The 18,688-nt window shown below is 37.8% G+C and overlaps 1 protein-coding gene across 8 annotated transcripts in view; it reads left to right on the plus strand.

The window, feature by feature from the left end:
- tspan18b (tetraspanin 18b) overlaps positions 1 to 18,271 on the plus strand; it is a 74,895-nt gene extending 56,624 nt beyond the window's left edge. For all 8 annotated transcript variants that reach the window (XM_055040447.1, XM_055040431.1, XM_055040440.1 and 5 more), the window contains 7 exons: positions 7,384 to 7,479; positions 10,000 to 10,194; positions 10,402 to 10,476; positions 14,323 to 14,421; positions 14,632 to 14,808; positions 15,462 to 15,545; positions 16,841 to 18,271. In XM_055040447.1, the coding sequence (XP_054896422.1) occupies positions 7,384 to 7,479; positions 10,000 to 10,194; positions 10,402 to 10,476; positions 14,323 to 14,421; positions 14,632 to 14,808; positions 15,462 to 15,545; positions 16,841 to 16,888 (774 nt within the window). In that variant the 3' untranslated portion in view covers positions 16,889 to 18,271. The remainder of the gene's footprint in view (positions 1 to 7,383; positions 7,480 to 9,999; positions 10,195 to 10,401; positions 10,477 to 14,322; positions 14,422 to 14,631; positions 14,809 to 15,461; positions 15,546 to 16,840) is intronic.
- The last annotated feature ends 417 nt before the right edge of the window (positions 18,272 to 18,688 follow it).

The following is an 18,688-nucleotide window of genomic DNA, read 5'->3' on the forward strand; positions in this document are numbered from 1 at the left end:
CAAATTGCAGTTCTGGAGGCTCCATTTATTGTATTTGATTAAAATTTGGATCTTGGATCTGCAAATGAGCTCAAACCCAATTGAACAGAAATCATTTGGCTGTTCTAAATCTACTCTGTAACATCTAAGCTAATTATTGTTAGCAATAATTAACAGTAATAAAATTAATGCAGCATTTCTGTATGTTGGCGTTTGAGCAAAATACTAACTTTACACTGAAAAATCTAATGACATACAAATCATTAAAAATGCATGTAAACTATAATTTAATGCAAGCATCCCTACATTTTTTAAGCAAGGCAGCCATATTGGATGTTGTAGATGGTATTAGTGAGTAACGATTATAGATTTTTCTCAGTTTCAATCTTGAAAATGCCTCTGTGTAAAGATGTAAATCATTGCTACATTGCAATCAGTACTTAACATTTTCTAATTCCTCTAGTGTTTGTGTTTGAAAAACTCAGTATTTACCCAGGTGATACTTCATGTAAAAAGTTTATAAAATATTGCCCTAATGAATATTAACTTGTACCAGACATTTCAAAAAGAGTGCCAATTTTTATAAATCCTGCATTTTTCATGACAGATAAAGAATGGAAACAAAAGAAGCAAATAAACCAGAACATTTTTCCATATACACTTAATTTCAACACGAGTTAATGATGCATCTCGTCTGGAGCTATGTTTTTGTTTGTTTAAAACCAACTAGTGCCTGGTCTGAAAGTCAAAAAAAATGTCAAAAACAATTAACCAAAATTCATTTAGGTTATTTTTTCACTTGTGATATTGCAGTAATATTTAAAATGCGTATTTCAGTGGAATAACATGTTAAAAATGGGTAAATATGATTAGATATTTAATATTTCTTGCTGTGCTGGCACATTTAAAAAAGACACTTTATTTCTAATCGAATCAGATTTTCTAGTAGTCTCAGCAAGATACTTCCTGGATACCACCAGAGGCAACGTTCAGATCTTTTGCATAAAATATAAATGAATAATGTTACTCAGTTGAAAGGACACTGGATTTGTAGTGAGTTTGGAGATAAGTGTTTTCCAATCTCTGCTTACAAACATCTTTGTTTTGACTAGTAGCAAAACCCCAGTTTTAAACGTTTAAACCAAATTTGCTGTAAAAGTAGCATAGAGATCTATTCACCATCAGACAATCTTTTCACGTTTTCTTGTTTAAACTTTACCTTTACGTTAGTTTGTCTCTTTTCCAGTGTAATAAGATATCTGCAGCAGAAACTAGACCACAGATTTTGAGATTTTGTGTTTTTGCAGTGTACGCTTAACTGCATCCATAAAGGGATTGTCAAGATAAACAAACAACCGCCTTTTATATGTGTTTTTCCTGTCGTCATAGGGTTTTTTATCTTTGTCTTTTCCAGCCATAGTTGTTGATCTTGTGGGCGCAGAGAAAATGGAGCTCTTGGTGTCTAAGATCGGCTTGGAAAAATGCTCAGGGCATCGCTTCAAAACGCTCCCACTGGGAGGAATGTAGGTCGGATGGGTTTGTCCTCATTACAGAGCACTGGCTTCTGCTGGTATCATAAAGTTGATTTGGGTTTCGGATCTCATTAATCCGCCATCAAGCACCACCATTCTGAGGTCCACAGCCGGGGATCTCCAGTAGTAAACAAAGGGATTCTTGGAGCCGCGCGGCATTTAATGATGTCGGTAACGTAAGAAGCCGTTGATGTAAATTGAGTTGGCTTGTGCAGGATACCTCAGGGCAAAGACTGCTGCTACATTGTCACATCAATGACATGCAGTGTTTCTCTCTAAGAAAATATTTCTCTAATCTCATCAGCACAGCATTTCTTTCTGCATCTGTGTTGGTTAATTATAACATCTGCATTTTGTCATACCAACATAAATTCATACATTTTGCAAACTTTGGCTGCGTTTACACTGCAGCCTGAAGTGACTCCATTCTGATCTTTTTTTTTTTTTACCTTAATTTGACCTGTATCTGATCTCATCTTGATGGTCTGAACAACACAGATTGAACTTTTATTCACTTTGATATCAACGGCTTGAACAGTTCATCTGACCTGAACTCAACAAATGTCACTGTTCTGCATCTTGATACATGCAAGCAAGGACAAAAACAGCAACCATGGCGGACAGTAATGAGGATTAAGTTGTAGGTGTGCTGGCTCCGCTTGGATAACGTCATTAAAATCGTAAAATATGTTCTACTGTTAGCATTCAGGTTTACTTCTGCAAACACTGAGCACTAATTCTTAGTGTTCACACCAAACTCTTTTGTGTGTCAGATGCATCTGGTTTACATTCAAAGTCTATTTGGAGGCGCATTGAGGGCCCATCGCAATGCGTATCGCATGTCTAGCGCAGTGCGATTTAGAGAGCTTTGAGTGTTTGACATGTTAAGTGCGTCCAATGTGTCCGACAAATAGGCCAGCAACAGAAAACGATGGCAGGAGCGATTTAGACACATCTGACGCGCCTCCACATAGACTTTGAATGTAAACCAGATACGCCAAGTGGTACGGATAGAGCAAAATGTCAAGCGTCTGCATTCAAAGTGCAAACGGGTCGAACTGGAAGTGTCGGACGCATTTTTGACGGGCATAATGCGTTTGGTGTGAACGCACCATCATGGCATTTGGCAAAACACTGAGCACCCTCTCTGTGTGACATTATTGCGCCCCTGACTGTGCATGCAGGACACTTTCAGTTTCTTTGAAGTGACATATTTGGAAGTGTGGACTACGATGCTAAAAAAATCTGATGGGACAAAACATCCAAATTGTACCTCTTCAGGCTGCAGTGTGTACGCAGCCTCTGTGTTGTTGCCCTTTTCCAGATAACAGAATCTGCAGACTTGGGTGTCTGAGATCTGTCCTCTGAACTGTGATCGATGAGGGCCAGCAGTCTTATGGGAGTCATGGGAAAGGCTAGTTTGTTTACTCTGCACTTTCGCTGTGGCAGTTTGATTTATACGGTGCTGGTTTCCACCTTGTACTGGGAGCCTCGCTAGGCAAATACAGTAAAAGCGATCTTAAGCAATGAATTTTAATGCACAGAAGAGAACTGGCCCCACATCTGACAGCTGGGCCAAGCCTGAGATGGGAGTGCAGAGAGAAAGGGTGAGGCTGGAAAAGAGATCAGACATTTTTGTTTGTGGTTATAAAAACTGAGAGGTTTTCCAGCAGCCTGTCTCCTCATCCCCTGCTGTGGAAAATACGGTTTGCTCTCTTAAGGCCCAGGGATTGACAGAACGGACCGCTTCACTCGCTTTTCCGAGACAGTAATTTATGCAGATCTCAATTAAAACCTACTGTGACCTCATTAGGCCTTTCAGTTGGATCTAGGAAAGGATGGAGTTAATTAAAACCCATCTCAGGCAATGAGGTGGTTGGTTGCTCAGAGTACCACTCTGAGGGTAATCAATACGTAAGCATAACATTATGATTTACAGAACGTATTTAACCGTCACTCTAAATCAGTTTCCTAAATCATGGGAAAAACATAATGCATCTGCTGGCTGCTGAGGAAAGTAATAGTTCTCATTATATGTTAAATCGTCCCCAACCAGACAAAGAGACATGCAGCATCTTTAGATTGGTTCAATTTGATTGTCACACCAACTTACACAAGCTGGCAGCGAGACAAAAAAAGCTTTCTCTGTGGCTCAAAACACATCAATACTCTGCAGCAAGTTAAAAAATACAACCAACAAACCAACCCAAGCATGCAATATTAAAAGACAAAAAGATAAGGCTTTTGTTCTGCTTAATTATTCATGCAATTTCGATTCTTCGTGAGTGCTGGACTTGAGGCAAATGTTTGGCAAATGGTTTTGGTTTGCATCACCTCAAAGGTGAATTTCTGTGTGTAAAGTGAAATCATATTTGACAAGAGTTAGACCAGCATTGATCATAACCCAGGTGTCAGTTCTGCAGAGAGAATTACCCAGGGGAGTGGAAAGCCTGCCCAACAAAAGAGAATGAAAGGAGACATTTTTTGTTTTCTTTCTTCTGCTTAGAGGCTTCCAGTAGGTGGTTATTAAATCTATTAAAACTCCTTTGAGAAGATGCTTTTTAATCTGGTTGTCACCAAGTTTCAACCCCAACAAAACAACAAATTAATAAAGCAGTGAGTCATTTAGATTCTGACATATTATTAATTGTGTTCCCTTAAAGTCACAGCAATTACAGCTTCCCCACAGAGAGAAATCCTTGGAGCAGAAGAAAATACGTTTGTTTAATTGCTAAAATTTAGCAGACTTATTTAGAAACACAAATCTAATTCAACTGCAGATGGAAAGTGGTTTAAAATGCAACTAATTAATTTTCACTCCAAACATCAGCCGGAGCTGGAAGCTAACACTCCCCCTAGTGGTGGTTGAAGGTTGTTGCAAATTTCTGTTAGCACCCAGTTCAGGCGGCATAATCTAATACTGAAAGTATTTTCCACTGTACTTTCTGCTATAATATAAGGCTTTCCTTATATTATTGATATCTGCTTGTTTAATGTCTTTGTCTTTAAAATAGAAATGCACTACAAACCTCCGTTGCAAAAACAAAACAGGTCGAACATGGACTTTCCATTTACTTAGCTGCCATTTTTGTTGCAGCAAAGTAAGTTGTGATGCTAACCAACCAGTAGGCAGCAGCTGAAAACTGACGACATGGCCCTTCATATGCATTTAAGCATTTTTTGATTATTTTCTCACAATGCGCAAGAAAAAATAAGACGAGATGAGGCAATGACAATGACACTTGTGTAAGGAAAAGACAAAACAAAATGTATAAATTTCTTGATGAAAACATGTTTAAGGAAAAGGAAAACAAGTAATAAAGGTATATGCTTTTATTTTTAATCATGTTAGTTTTGGTCCTCCGTACTTTGGTGAAGTAACGCTAAATTTTTCCCCATGGCTTCTATGGGACCAAATAAACTGCTGACCAAATAAATTAAACTTTTAGAAACAACCTGCAGTTGTTTTGCTTCAACCAAATTCATGGACGCTGCTTTCTTTAGGCTTAATTGCAGATGGACAAACAGCGCCGATCAAAAGGCAGCATCCGTGATGCTGGTATGGGGCGTGACGGGAGCATTAGTGCACACGCCGTGTGAAACCCACTCAGATGTGAAGACGTAATTAACGCTGACTGACACATGCAGGCATTCGGAAAAACAACCACTTCAATTAAGATTTGTTTATTTCAGCAAGACAAACTCATGTAGCTCATGTTGGCAACAGCAAGATTAAGCTGCAAAAGAAGCTTACAGATGAACGACCAACAATACTAGATGTGTTCTGGTAGTAAAGTATAAAACTTTATTAGTGAGCTAATTAAACTTAATTAGTTGATTTCTATTCATATAGATGATTTTTACCCATCTTGTTGTTCCTAATATTTTTAAAGAAACTAAAATTTTTTTGACTAAAGCATAGAACATTGCTGAAATGTACTTTATCAATATATTGTAACAGGATGTATTATAAACCTTTTCCCTGATAACCAAAGTTAGCGGTTCTGTTATAGCATCAGTCACATTACAAAATTAGCCACTTTCCAAGAACAAATGTCTTAAATTTATGCAAACAAGATGATGACTCATATATTTACTTAGTTTGTAAAGGAGCTTATTGGTTGCAAAAACATACGCATTAATGTGGGACTGATTCCAGAAATTATACTCCCCCAAACCTGTAAGTGGTGCTGTTGCTAAAGTAATTCAATTAAAGAATTTGTTGGAACCAATTTCTGTTCCAACACAGAAATTTTCTCAACCTCATCTATGATAATTCTTACTTTCAACAACTTAACTTTTTGGGCTCATATTGCAACCCATACAAACATATCAGCCTTATCACTGGGAACAAGAAAACAGTTAATTAGAGTAACGGTTAACTGAACTAATCTTCAAACTGGTGTGTTTGATTAGAATGTAAATTCAGTAATATTTAAAATCCTCCAAAATATCAACATGATTGGTTAAGAAGTAGAAATTTCAGAAATATAATAAAATTATTACAAATTTGAACACTTCTACATCTTTTCAGTACAAATTAGGGAGGGTTAATGACTAAAATCTTTTTAAAATATGTTATCATCTGAAAACTCAAAAACTAGCTTACAGTTTTCAAACTGCAAAGTTACAACATCTTACCAAGTAATTTTGGTCTAATTTCTAGTGCAAATATCTTACAACACTTGAAATTCACAAATAACGTTTCAGCAAAATATAGGATATTGTTGTAAGTAATTAATTCCTTAATATTGATTTTAAAAAGTTCTAGTTCCATTGGCAATTTTTTTTACTTATAACAAAACATTTTGTCCATGTTGTAAGTGAATTTATCTGCCAATAGAACAAGGACTTTTTCATCAATATTAAGGAATTATTGACTTCTAACAACCTCACATATCTTGCTAATAAGTTACTTTTAAATTAGTTTTGTCTGGTTATTTGCACTAGAAACTAAACCAAAATTACTTGGTAAAATGTTGTAATTTTGCAGTGAAAGTCAATTGAATTTTTCAATCATAACATTATTCTCCATTCTACGAGATTTCAGGTAGTTCCTCTGTTGTAGGAAGTTAGTGGCTGACTTTATATGCGGGGTCAGGGATGCATACAGCGCCATGTCGTCCCTTAATGCACAAGAGAGGCTCTTCATTATCTAGGAGTGCTTCGAGGAAGGACCTTCATCAAGTAAAGTGTGTTTATGTCAGGTAGCGGGTGAGCTGACGGCTGCACAGGAGCTTCTGCCTTTCATTACATTAACAAAAAGATGCTCTGAAGTAAAGGCCATCCCCTTTGGGTTAATGCACAAGGAGACTTGGTAAGGAATTAGGTCCTTAAAACGCTCAGCAATAGACCAGAAGAACACCATATGTCAAGTGCTGATAGGGAAGCTGATCATCTGACTCTGGAAATTAATTTTAAAGCTTGATTCACTTTTATATTCTTGGAAAAGATAGGAATCATGACATCGCCAAAGAGTTTAATTTCTTTAGAAAACGTTTGGACATTAAATCTGGCAAAGAAGGATCTGAATTTAAAGCAAGCCAGCTGACGCACTGTAAAACATTTACAGGTGGTTTAAGTTGAAAATGAAAGTCCATCTGCTGCCTTGAAAATGTAATTTAAGTCAACAAGAAAATTGTTTTGGTTTCAATTCAGAAACATTTAGTGTGAACAGGACATTATCCTCAAGCTTTGCTAACTGAGTAGAAGATATTAGACACAACTAAATGTGGCTCAAGTGTTTTACAGTTATTTGTTGGTGTTTTGTTGAACTCATGAAAATGTGAACTGGTCCAACCGGAGCATCATCAGCCTAATAACCGTCCAATATGGAGGATTTATGCGTCTCGTTTTCTGCTTTTCCCTGCAGGGTCAGGGCGAGGCTTCAGCTCGGGGGACGACCATGGAGGGCGACTGCCTCAGCTGCATCAAGTACCTCATGTTTGTCTTCAATTTTCTCATCTTTGTAAGTACTTTTCATCTCCTTCTCAAAGAGGCTACCTCTGAAGTTAATGATTTAAGACGGGCCTCTTACTAATGGAGCCGCATTTGCATTTCATTAGACGAGGCAATCTTGATTCTATCAAATTCTCTTTTGATTAAATTTTAGTGTGCTGACACACATCTGAGGCTCTCTGTGCCATATGGAGCCGGTGACTGACACCTGAGTTTATCAGACTTGATAAGACAATCAGGGGTAATCCCGTTAGCCGCGTGGGGGGGAGGGTCGGAGTGGAGAAGGTTTGTGTCTTTTCCTGCTTTATTAGGCGCATCCAAACCATTTAGAGACTCCACTCACATGTGATTGTTCAAGGCTGGGCTGATAATGTGGCCAGTAGAGCAGAGAAGGGGAATGTTGTCTGTTTCTTATTTTTATTTTTGCTTTTTTTTTTTTTTTTTTTTTTTTTTTTTATACCTCCAAAGCTTTAAAAACGACTCCCAGTTTTTATAATTCCCTAGTATATTTCCGCTAAGCTGTTTAATTTAGTTAACTAAATCAAACAGAATTACAAAAACTGAAATCGAGGAAACATATTTTGTTAACTTAAATAAATAATGGAAAAAACTAACTGGAACTATACGATGCATTTATTTGATGTGAAGTCAGTCAATCAATCAATCAGTCAAGTTTATTTGTGTAGCACATTTAATCAGCAAGGGTTAGGGTTGCTAACCCTAACCCTAACCCCTAACCCTAAGGCAGTTCAAAGTGCTTTACATCATAAGAAGTGATAGAAACGCAGTGAACAATTGAAACGTTACATTTTGGTGGCGTTATCACACATCAGAATGTGAAATTTATTTTTTTATTCTTTTTTCTCAATCCATCAGTTCATATCAGATGTTAATTTACGATGCTCCATAATCCTCCTGTCATAAAATAGCGACAGCAGAACTTGTTATAAAACATCAGTTAGTTGGTCGTTCGACAATAATGTAATTTTCTTTTTTTCTTTTTGAAAATGGTTTTCTTCTGATGAGCATTACCCAATCACATAATCACAAAATAATACTTGTATCTTTTTGAGTCTGCACCAAAACCTTACCAAAGTATGAACTACTACTGCAACCAATAAAAACTAAGATGAAACTAAACATTTGGTTAATAATAAAAACTAAATCAGCTCAATTAGACAAACAAAAAACTAAACTGTCATGAAAAAGTATTATAACAGCCAGGTTTCATAAAAGGCTGCAGGAAGAGGATTGCAGTAGAAATGCTGGAGGCTCTGATCTTTCCCCCACCTCAGTATCTACTTTTCTTAATCACATGAGTGGTTAGCCTGTGGTGGATGGGATTTTTGGAGAGACTGAGGATGGGGGAGGATGGGAGCTTTAGCAAGTTGGGGGGGTTTTTGAAGCAAGGCTGATATCTCTACACTCCCATAGTGAGTGGAGAAACTAAACCTTTGCTCTTTCTCCCTGAACTCTTATTCAGCCGTGAAAGACATTTATATTACTGAGCTGTAAGTCAGTGACTCAGTACAATCTGCTGGATTTTCTCACATAAAAAGTTTCAAATGACTCTAAATGATTAACTGTACTGCTGGGAACTGGTGCAATATAAATAAAATGAACTGGTTTTTGCCGCTGTACAATGGCTGCTGGAAAAGATGAGCGTTTTGTCATTCAGAAACAACTTGTTACATTCTTGTTGGTTGTTCAGGAGGCTCCACTTCTGCTTTTCAAAGATGTATGGTTGTATAAATGTTCGCCTGTTTGCATTTTTACATGAGAGTGTAAACGTTGAGTTAGGATTCAAAGAGACAAGACGGCCTAAAGGAGTTGTTCTGAAAGGACAAAACAGGCAGAACTGGGCAGACTGAAATCTTATCAAAGAAGATTTTGTGCAAAAGATGGAATGAACATGTTTTTCAAACCGAAAGGCCAAAATCTGAATGTTGTTAAAGGGCCAGTTGTGCCAGAATCGACTAAACCTATTAATTTGCTAAAATATCAGTAAATAGCTGTTTCAGCATTCATTAAGTGTTTCTTAAAATAAAGTAATATTGAACATCTTTTCACACTGATCAGTCCAGCCGGGATTTTGATTGTTTTTGTGTTTTTAGTAATTATTATTATTTGTGTTTTTTGCCATCAGAAACACAAATAAAATTGTGGTGCTAATTTAAAAATATTTGTAATGAATTTTTACAATATTTACAGTAATGTGTGATGTAAAATGCGACTTGTTATTACTCACCACATTGATGACGGACTGAAATTTGGCATGAAGTAAGGCAGAAGCAGTAGATACTTAAACGCAAAGTTTTTGGCCAATTTTGAGAAAAAATGTCAATAAAATCAGCAAAAATTTGGTGATTTTGTGTAAATTTTGTGGATTTGTGAAAAACTTGTTGATGTAATTTGGAGTTTAGAGGGCCGCATAAAAACTATGGTGTGCCAGATTTGGCCCCCGTACCCTGAGTTTGACACCATGGCTAATATTTTGTTTGAATTTTTGTTTTTTTCTCGTCTCCTGCAGCTGGGCGGCTCGTTCCTCCTGGGAGTGGGCGTGTGGGTTCTGGTGGACCCCACTGGGTTCAGGGAAATTGTCGCGGCCAACCCTTTGCTGTTCACCGGCGTCTACATCATCCTGGGGATGGGAGGCATGCTGTTCCTGCTGGGCTTCCTGGGCTGCTGCGGAGCCATTCGGGAGAACAAGTGTCTGCTTCTCTTCGTGAGTTCATGCTAACATGTGCAACTCTGTGCAAAAGCGAAACCATCTGTGTGCTTTCGTACATCGCGATGTTGTAACGATGACTTCAGAGGGCACAGACGGCGTGTAATTAGTTTTTTTTACAAGAACCTAGAGTGCAGTTTTTCTGACTCACCTAGCTTGTACTTTTCACACTATCTGGTTTTGTGTTTTTTAACTTTATTGCAGTTCTTCATGCTCATCCTGCTCATCTTCCTGGCAGAGCTGGCCGCTGCCATCCTCGCCTTCATATTCCGGGAACACGTAAGTCGCTTTAGGGAACTTATTATCTTCAGTCCAAACGAGCTTGAAGTCAAAGCTCTTCTCGCTTCTTTTTAACTTTGAGCCATTTCTGCATTCAGAAACTACATCAGTGATTACTCAGGGAGAGAGAGAGCGCAATTTCAATCACTGGGTTTCTTCTCTAAACCAGGAATATTTTGTTACCTTTGATGCCGAGTCCGTCGGCTCTCTGGGCCAAAGCAGAGCAGCGATTTGTCGAATAACTGACTTTCCTCCATTTAATGTCTTTTGTTCCCAGCTGATGTTTCACCAGCTTGCATCATTTTTAGTTCTTTTTGAGTCTCCTCATATCTTTCTTAGGGAGGATTTTCACAGTTGTGGCTTCCTCACTGATATTAGGCCGAGTCCAAACAAAAGAAGTATTCTTCGTCCTACGCTGAAAAAATTAATTAATTGAATCAACTTAAATGAATCAATTAAGTTGATTGTGTTATGTTTTTTTTCAATGTGCAGGATCTTTGAAAATAACATGTTAAAACATACATTTAAAATAATTTAAATGTATTTTAGTTTTTTAATTTGGAACTACGTAAAAGTTTGAGTTGACTTTCTGTAGAATTCAGTCAAAGAAATTTGAATTATGTGTTAGAAAACAATAAATGATTTATGTAAGAATGACTTGAATTTGTCTTATTAAACACACTTAATGAATTAAGTTATAAAAACATAATAATAAACTGAGTTGGTCAGAAACAGGAAATGAAACTGTCACTGACCTCAACTATTTCAAATAAAGTACAAAAAAAAATTCTGGAAGTTAAAGAAGTTGCCATCACTAAACCAAATGAAATAAGTGAGATTAATGTAAATAAGACTATAAACTGAAATACACTGTGAATTCAGTCATTTCATTTCAGTGTAATCTGGGAAATGTAACCTTTAATTTCACTCTGTGACAAAACAAAAATCCTGTGTTAGGAAATAACAGTTTTTAACTAAATTACCAGTTTAGTGCCGATGGTGTCAGCAGCCGACAGAGAGGCAAATCTACGACTATACATCTACATTTCTCTAATTTTCCTGTTCTTTTAGCTCAACCTACCGGTTTAAAGTGAATAAAGAACTGTTACTGTATGTTGCAACAGATTTTAATGTTAAAATCCAGTAGATAAGAGTTTAGTACGACGTTTTGTACGAGCTTTTAGAAGAAAACCAGACAAACCTAAAGCAGTACAGATACCGCACTTTAGTTGACGGGATCTGCATTTATATTAACAATAAAACGGAATTACAAAAATAAATTTGTTAAATGGAATCACGGCGATTTAAGAAAAACTTACATTTTTGATTAAAGTTTTTGCACTGGGTTGGGGCGGTTTTTCAACTTTAACAACATCAATGTGTTTCACAAAACTGTTTTTGATCATTGACCAGATGTTAAAATAAAATGATGGCAGGAACACTGTAAAACATTTGAGCCACATTTAGTTGTGTTTACTATCTTCTACTCTTTAAGTAAAATAAATGTATCCAGTTTTAGATTTTGAACCTAAATGTGAGTTTGTGAAAGATAAACTTGCAGCAGTAAGTTGTGTTAACTTTTATTAATTCAGTCAAACCTCCAAGAGTTGAATAAACTAGAGTTTTTAGGTTAGCACTTAAAAAACTGAAAGAGGAGAAAGACAGGAGTGGGAACTATTTCCCAGAATGCTTAGCGGCACGTTTTTGTCTCCTGAGATGGAAGTGCGTCACATTGATCTGACTCTTGTGTTTTATTAAGGCAAATGTTCATTTTAATGCAATTCTCAGTTAGCAAAGCTTGAGGATAATGTCCTGTTCACACTAAATGTTTCTGAGCTGAATTCATTGGGATGTTTAATAAAATTCATTATCAGATCAGAAATTTTGTTCCTGCAGTTTGAAACAAGAGTTTAAATTATTCTAAAGTAAAATAAGTATTTATTTTAACTTGAGTAAAATAATAGAGAAATGTGGCTCTTTAACTCGGTGAGAGTAGCTTTTTAGTTAAAACTCACAATTCAAGATTAATGAAGTTAAAAAACAATGTTTAGACAACTGGTCTCTTATTGTTAAATCAACTTCATGAACTTTAATTAATGATTCAAAACCAAAACAATTTTCTTATTGACTTAAATTACATTTTCAGGGCAGCAGGTGGACTTTCATTTTTAAGTTAAACCACCTTCACATGTTTTACAGTGTGGCAAGATGATGACGCGGCATATTTTTTTACGATTTATCGCTTGAACAAACTTAATCACCTGTAACTTTATTTGTGTTTTTTATTTAATGCAGAGATCACAATTGCAAAATGTTTTTTTCACATTAGCAGAATATCAACAAGGTGTTTCTCACATATTCCTGCTGTTTTTAATTCCAGCCTCACCTGGTTATTTTTTGGTTGAAAAGCCCAGCCTCACTATTCTTTCTTTCTCAAACTTTTCCATCATAAGTTGTGAAGCTCCTACCAACAATTCACCGATCCAGAGTAGAGACAGAAATTTCCTGCTGGCAGGAGGTTCTACACTTAAGTCCATGACTGACGTCACCCTGTCAACATCCAAAAAAAACCACACCAAAACCACAACAGTATCAATAAAATTCTTCAAATATTAATTAGAAATCTTTAGTTTTCTTGATGAAATTACTTCTGAGTCGTTTTTTTGGTTTCCAATCCTGCTGCTGGCTGGTCACACAAATCAAACGTCATAACGTTTCACTTCTTCCACCCGCAGAGCATTCGGCTTTCGCTGAATGTAATCAGCTGTGACTTGGCACGGCTGTAATAGAGGTGGGCTGATTTTTACCCCCTGCAGAGCAGCACACACACAGAGACAGAAAAAGAAAAGAGTGCTTCATCTTGTGTTGAAGAGTTGGTGAAAGGCACAAAGTTCCTGTTTGATCTGCTTTAATCCAACAAGTGGATCATTTTCCTAGAAGGTCAGGTTTGTTTTTGGAGGTCTGAATGTGCAATCAAACTCTGATGCCAACCAAAAAAGTGAACTTTGGTTCCCCTGCAAATCTAAGGCTGCAGCCTGAAGCGACCCGATTCTGATTTTCTTTTGCCATGGTTCACATTTCCAAATTTACCTCTATACGACTTGTATGCGATCTCCACTACGAACGACCTGAAAGTGTCCCACAAGTGCAGTAGAGGGCGCAATAACGTCGCACAGAGAGCGTGCTCTGTGCTTTGCCAACCGCCATAAAGAAGAAAAAGAAGAAGTGCTCAGGGTTTTAAACATGGATGCTAACGGTGGAGCACAGCTTATGATTTTTACAGATGTTATCCAACCAGAGCCAATCTTTAAATCTTTATTAAGTTGTTAATGTGTCATTGTTGTTTTTTTGGGTGAATCAGGACACAGAATAGTGATTTCATCGAGTATCGACATCCTGAGGTTTAGTCCACTTCCTGCCTTTGCAGCGTTGTCTGGTTCTCCAAGCAGTTCAGACTCAGGCCACATTGAATACGTCAGATACTCATGATGAAGGAAGTTGATCTCAGTGTCTTCTTCAGAGATTTTTGTGTTGTTTCCTTCAGTGGTTCTTGTTGCAGTGCCCCCACAGGCCAGGAGGGGAACATGTTTTTCAAAGGGTTTAGTTTATTTGATTCAGTTCTGTGTGAAAGCAAACCACTCCAGCTGAAAATTTAACAAATGTTTCAGTTTTGGTCCCCAGTTGGTCGTCTTCCCAGACAATCAAAGTGAAAACACTCAAAGCCACAGTAGCATGTAACAAACTCAGAAAGGAGTTTATTGAGCTCATTTCGACTCATCATGTGTTCTTGCTTCAGGCTTCATGTTTAGAGGCGTTGATTGACCTCTGCTCTTTTTGCTGATTTAGCTGACCAGAGAGTACTTCACCAAGGAGCTGAAGAGTCATTATCAGGGCTACAACAACAGCGACGTCTTCACCTCTACATGGAACGCCATCATGATTACAGTGAGCAACACTCATCGCCGTTTCTCCCTCCTGCTGCTCTGCTGACAGGCCATGGAAACACAGACTCAGAGCTAGCTGGCTATTTTAAAGACAAACCCTTTATATTTAGGTCAATATTTCTGCTCGGTTGGCGCCCACAGACAGCTGACCGCAGGTCACTGCACAAATAGGCGCTCGGCAAATGGAACTTCTTCTTCTTCTGCCTTTCAGTTTGACTGCTGTGGAGTGAACAGCCCAGAGGACTTTAAGGACAGCCAGTTCAGGCTCAACAACCAGAATCACATGGTGCCAGAAGCCTGCTGCCAGCGCATTCTTCAGAGTGAAGAGAGGGTCTACTCCGGCCAGGAGCAGTGCCTATCAGGCAATATGATGTTCCGCAACAACAAGGTAACTTTTGGCACCGCTTTTCCCCTCTCAGCCTGGTTCTAGACCTCCTCCGGGCCTAATTAGGGCACAAAACAGTAGATAAATGCACTGGGGGACTGCCTGACTCTGCCATGTCTTATTAGTGCTGTTCTGTCTGGGTGTCACGGTGGGTCATGTGCAGCACGCAGATGGCAGCTTACAGATGAGCCTGTGCATACATGCTTAAATTGGAGGGTTTTACGGAGGATATATCTGCTCAAAAATAAAGCCTGTTAAGAATATAAAAATAAAGCGTGCTGAGAATTAAAAATATGTGAGAATTCACTCCTAAATCTGTTATTTTATGTGTGCAAGAGCGAGCTTCGTATGTAATTACAGTGATAACAGGTATAGGGAGGTTTTAAACAGCAGCCTTTCCCCTCCACCTGTTGTTTTCCATGCCATTATGATAAAGAGATGTTCAGAGTGTGTGTGTTTGCGTGTGTGTGGCTCGTTCTGCTTATTCACACAAAGAGCCCTCATTAAAAGGCTGCAGGCCCCGCTTCCCACTCGTTCAGCGGGGCCTTTGTTCCGATCCTCGCTCTATTGAAGCCGTGATGTCGCCTTAACTATCTCTGTAATTGTGCAAATTTATAGCCTATTGATTCACATGTCGTCCACATGTGTGTCCTTAGGGCTGCTACTCTGCCGTGGTCGACTACTTCGAGCTGTACATCTACGTCGCTGGAGCGCTGGCTATTGTGGTGTTAACCATCGAGGTAGGAGCGGCTCTTGAAATGTTCGGCATCTTTTCCTGATGCCCAAATGATCAGGATGTCTGTTTTTGAACGACAACGCTCTGCTTTTAAATTTAAGAAACCTAACCTGTCAAGAGAACGATCTGGCTGTGGAAAGATCGCCATCTTGTGGTGATGTTCAGTATCACAGGGAGACGTAAACCATTGAAAACCTGCTGGTTATTCCTCCAAATATTCATTCCTGAACTCTTCCCACGTCAAAATATGAATGTTGCTGTTTCTAAGTAAACATGAACTTGTTCTCTTTGCATTATTTAAAGTCTGAAAGCACTGCATCTTTTTGCTATTTTGACCATTTCTCATTTTCTGCAGTAACACTAAATTTTTGCTGGTTGCTTGTCAGAGACATGTTGTCAGTAGTTCATAGAATAAAACAATATTCATTTTACTCAAACATAAACCTATAAAAAGAAGCAAAATCTGAGAAACTGGTCATTTAGTAACAAAAGATAAAAAAATATATTTTTTCAATAAAAAATCTTATAAAACTTTTAACAGAAGTTGCAGCTTTTTGTCTGGTGAATATTTGATTAAAACATGTTTGTTTTTCATTCAGTGGGGAGAAAATCCAGAACTTTTACTCAAGTAAGAGTAGAAATACTTCATGATAAAATTACTGAAGTAAAAGTAAAAAGTACAGCATAGTAAAAATACTAATGAAAGTACATTTTTTCTAAAAGGTTGCTGAAGTAAAACTACTTACCATCTAACTCTGACTAAAATGTTATTTCTGTTTTTTGCGTTTATGAATATTAAGCTCTGATGTTTTGTTATAGAGTGAATTTGTATTTGCTGCTACATTCATGTATTATGTAGGTTTATGTCAATTTATATTCTTATATCTGTGCATACATGCACATATGCAGAACTTATATGAAGACTTAGGGACATTAAATTTTATATTATGAATGTTTTTTTTCCCAATTAGTTGAATTTACTTCATAGGTGATTTTTATAAACAGATGATGTCACAAATTTTTATTTAGGGACTGAATACAATGCATGTCACCCTATACAAGTTGTTTTTTTCACAATACTTTGAGTTGTTTTAAGATCGCCTCTTCATAACTTTGGACAAAAATTATGCAAAGAATCATTTTTCTGCCCAGCAGCAATGAAGACCAAAGACAAATAAACCTCTAAAAATATGTTCCAGAAGAAATATTGAGATTTAATGAGTGATGAATTGAATTAATGTGGGTTATTTTGGTTGAAATAATTGCGTCTTGTGACCGTTTGCTTTGTTTTTCCTCCAGCTCTTCGCCATGGTCTTTGCCATGTGTCTCTTCCGGGGAATCCAGTAGAAAAGTGCTTCATTTGCAAATTGCTTTTTTTCCTCGAACAAAAAGGGAATTCAGGAGAAAACAACAAAACGGACATTTGTACATTTGTGGATCTCCTTTTTTTTTCTTTTTTAATTGTCTAATTGGTTTAAAAAACAAGAAGAAGAGGAAAAAAGGCAAACTCTTGTACTTCACAGCTGGACTTTTGAGGTACTGGGTGATTTAAAAAAAAAAAAAAAAAAGAAAGAAAACCAGACACAGAAACCGCTGAGAAAGTTTAAAAATCAAAGATAAAAAAATAACAATTTGTGCATAAAGTGGAAGCAGTAATTAGTGAACCAGGTCTAGCACAGACTGGGTGTTAAGCCTGCGCAGAAGGCACTGCACTGACTTTTGGATGAAGAATATTTATATAGAGTTATGTTGGCTCAACTGTAAAAATCGTGTTTCATGCACACGCTGAATGGCAACCTGTTTTCTTACTGTAAGCAGCCTCCTCCCTCCACATGCCCTTTTTTACTGCCACCTCTCAAATACGTCACGCTCTCCAGAACTCCGCCATGACGGGCGTCAAAGCGACCAGCGCGCTGCGTTAAAGCCAGTCTAAACACAGACGTCTGGAATCAGCTTTTATTCAGCTGATTTCAGTTTAAAAATGGCCGCAGCGCGGACGGCTGCACAAACAGAGAAGGAGAGAAACAAAACTTGCCGTTTTATTTTGCAACTGTTAATGAGGAAAGATACGGCAGCAGCTGTCAGTAATGACGACTGGCAGCCCTGGTCGGATAAGAACGTTAATGTACTTTGAATAAATGGGATTAGAAAGACACCTGGAGAAGGTACAGGCTAACCATTGCTATCCATGGAAACATGTTTATGGTGTGAATTCAGGAGAAGTTGGTAATTAGATCAACAAGTTAGAAAGGAGGAGGTATGGGTCGGTTTCCAACTTTTATAAATGCCGCCATATATGGCGGCCGTAGCGCCGTAACACACCAAACAGGTGTGTTAAATTAGCTCGATGCTAACAAGTAGAAGCCATCAATAAACTGGGAAAAACAACTTCAGTCGCTCTGTTAGAGACTCCCGTCCCTCACTTCCGACGTCCGTCATGGCGCCTTGAAGTGACGCAGTTGCAAAGGGTCATATTGACTGTGTGTGTGTGTGTGTGTGTATGTGTGTGTGCGTGCGTGCGTGTGTGCGTGTGTGTGTGTGCGCGCGCGCTGGATGTTTGTGAGCATGTGATTTTCTCCATAACCTCTCCCAAGCCAACAACTGTTTTTTTTCTGTTTGTATGGTGACTGTTATTTGCATTAGAAATGTGCTTTTAGGTGGTGACATGTATGTGTATGAATTTGTATTAGATTGTTGAAAAGTCTGTGACATAAATGGCATTTTAAATGACTGGTTTTGTCTGCTTCTTGCTCAGTCTGCACAGGTGAAAATGACTGATTTATTGCCTCTTCAGTTTAGCTGTTTTGTTATCCATCATTGTTAATACAAAAAGGTAAAGATGAGATGTTTTTTTCTCTCAAACTTAATAGTAAAATCTATTTTCACGCCAGTGAAGGAGACATTTTTCAAACATGACAGTTATATTGTTTTTCCCTGCATGGATGATTTGCCCATTTTCCTCATCAAGTAATTCCTCTCAGACACTCTGGTGACATCTGAGTGTCTGAAACACAAATGATGGGCCGTGATATTTGTTAATGGGACAAATAGAAAAATCCCAACACTGTGCTCAATTTGCTCTTGGGTTCACCAACAAAATCAATTTAACTTTGATTATCTTAGTGGTTTGATTCGCTTCTTTTCTTG

Source organism: Poeciliopsis prolifica, unplaced genomic scaffold (genome assembly GCF_027474105.1).
Source record: "Poeciliopsis prolifica strain line A6 unplaced genomic scaffold, Auburn_PproV2 SCAFFOLD001, whole genome shotgun sequence".
In the NCBI taxonomy this organism is placed as follows: Eukaryota; Metazoa; Chordata; class Actinopteri; order Cyprinodontiformes; family Poeciliidae; genus Poeciliopsis; species Poeciliopsis prolifica.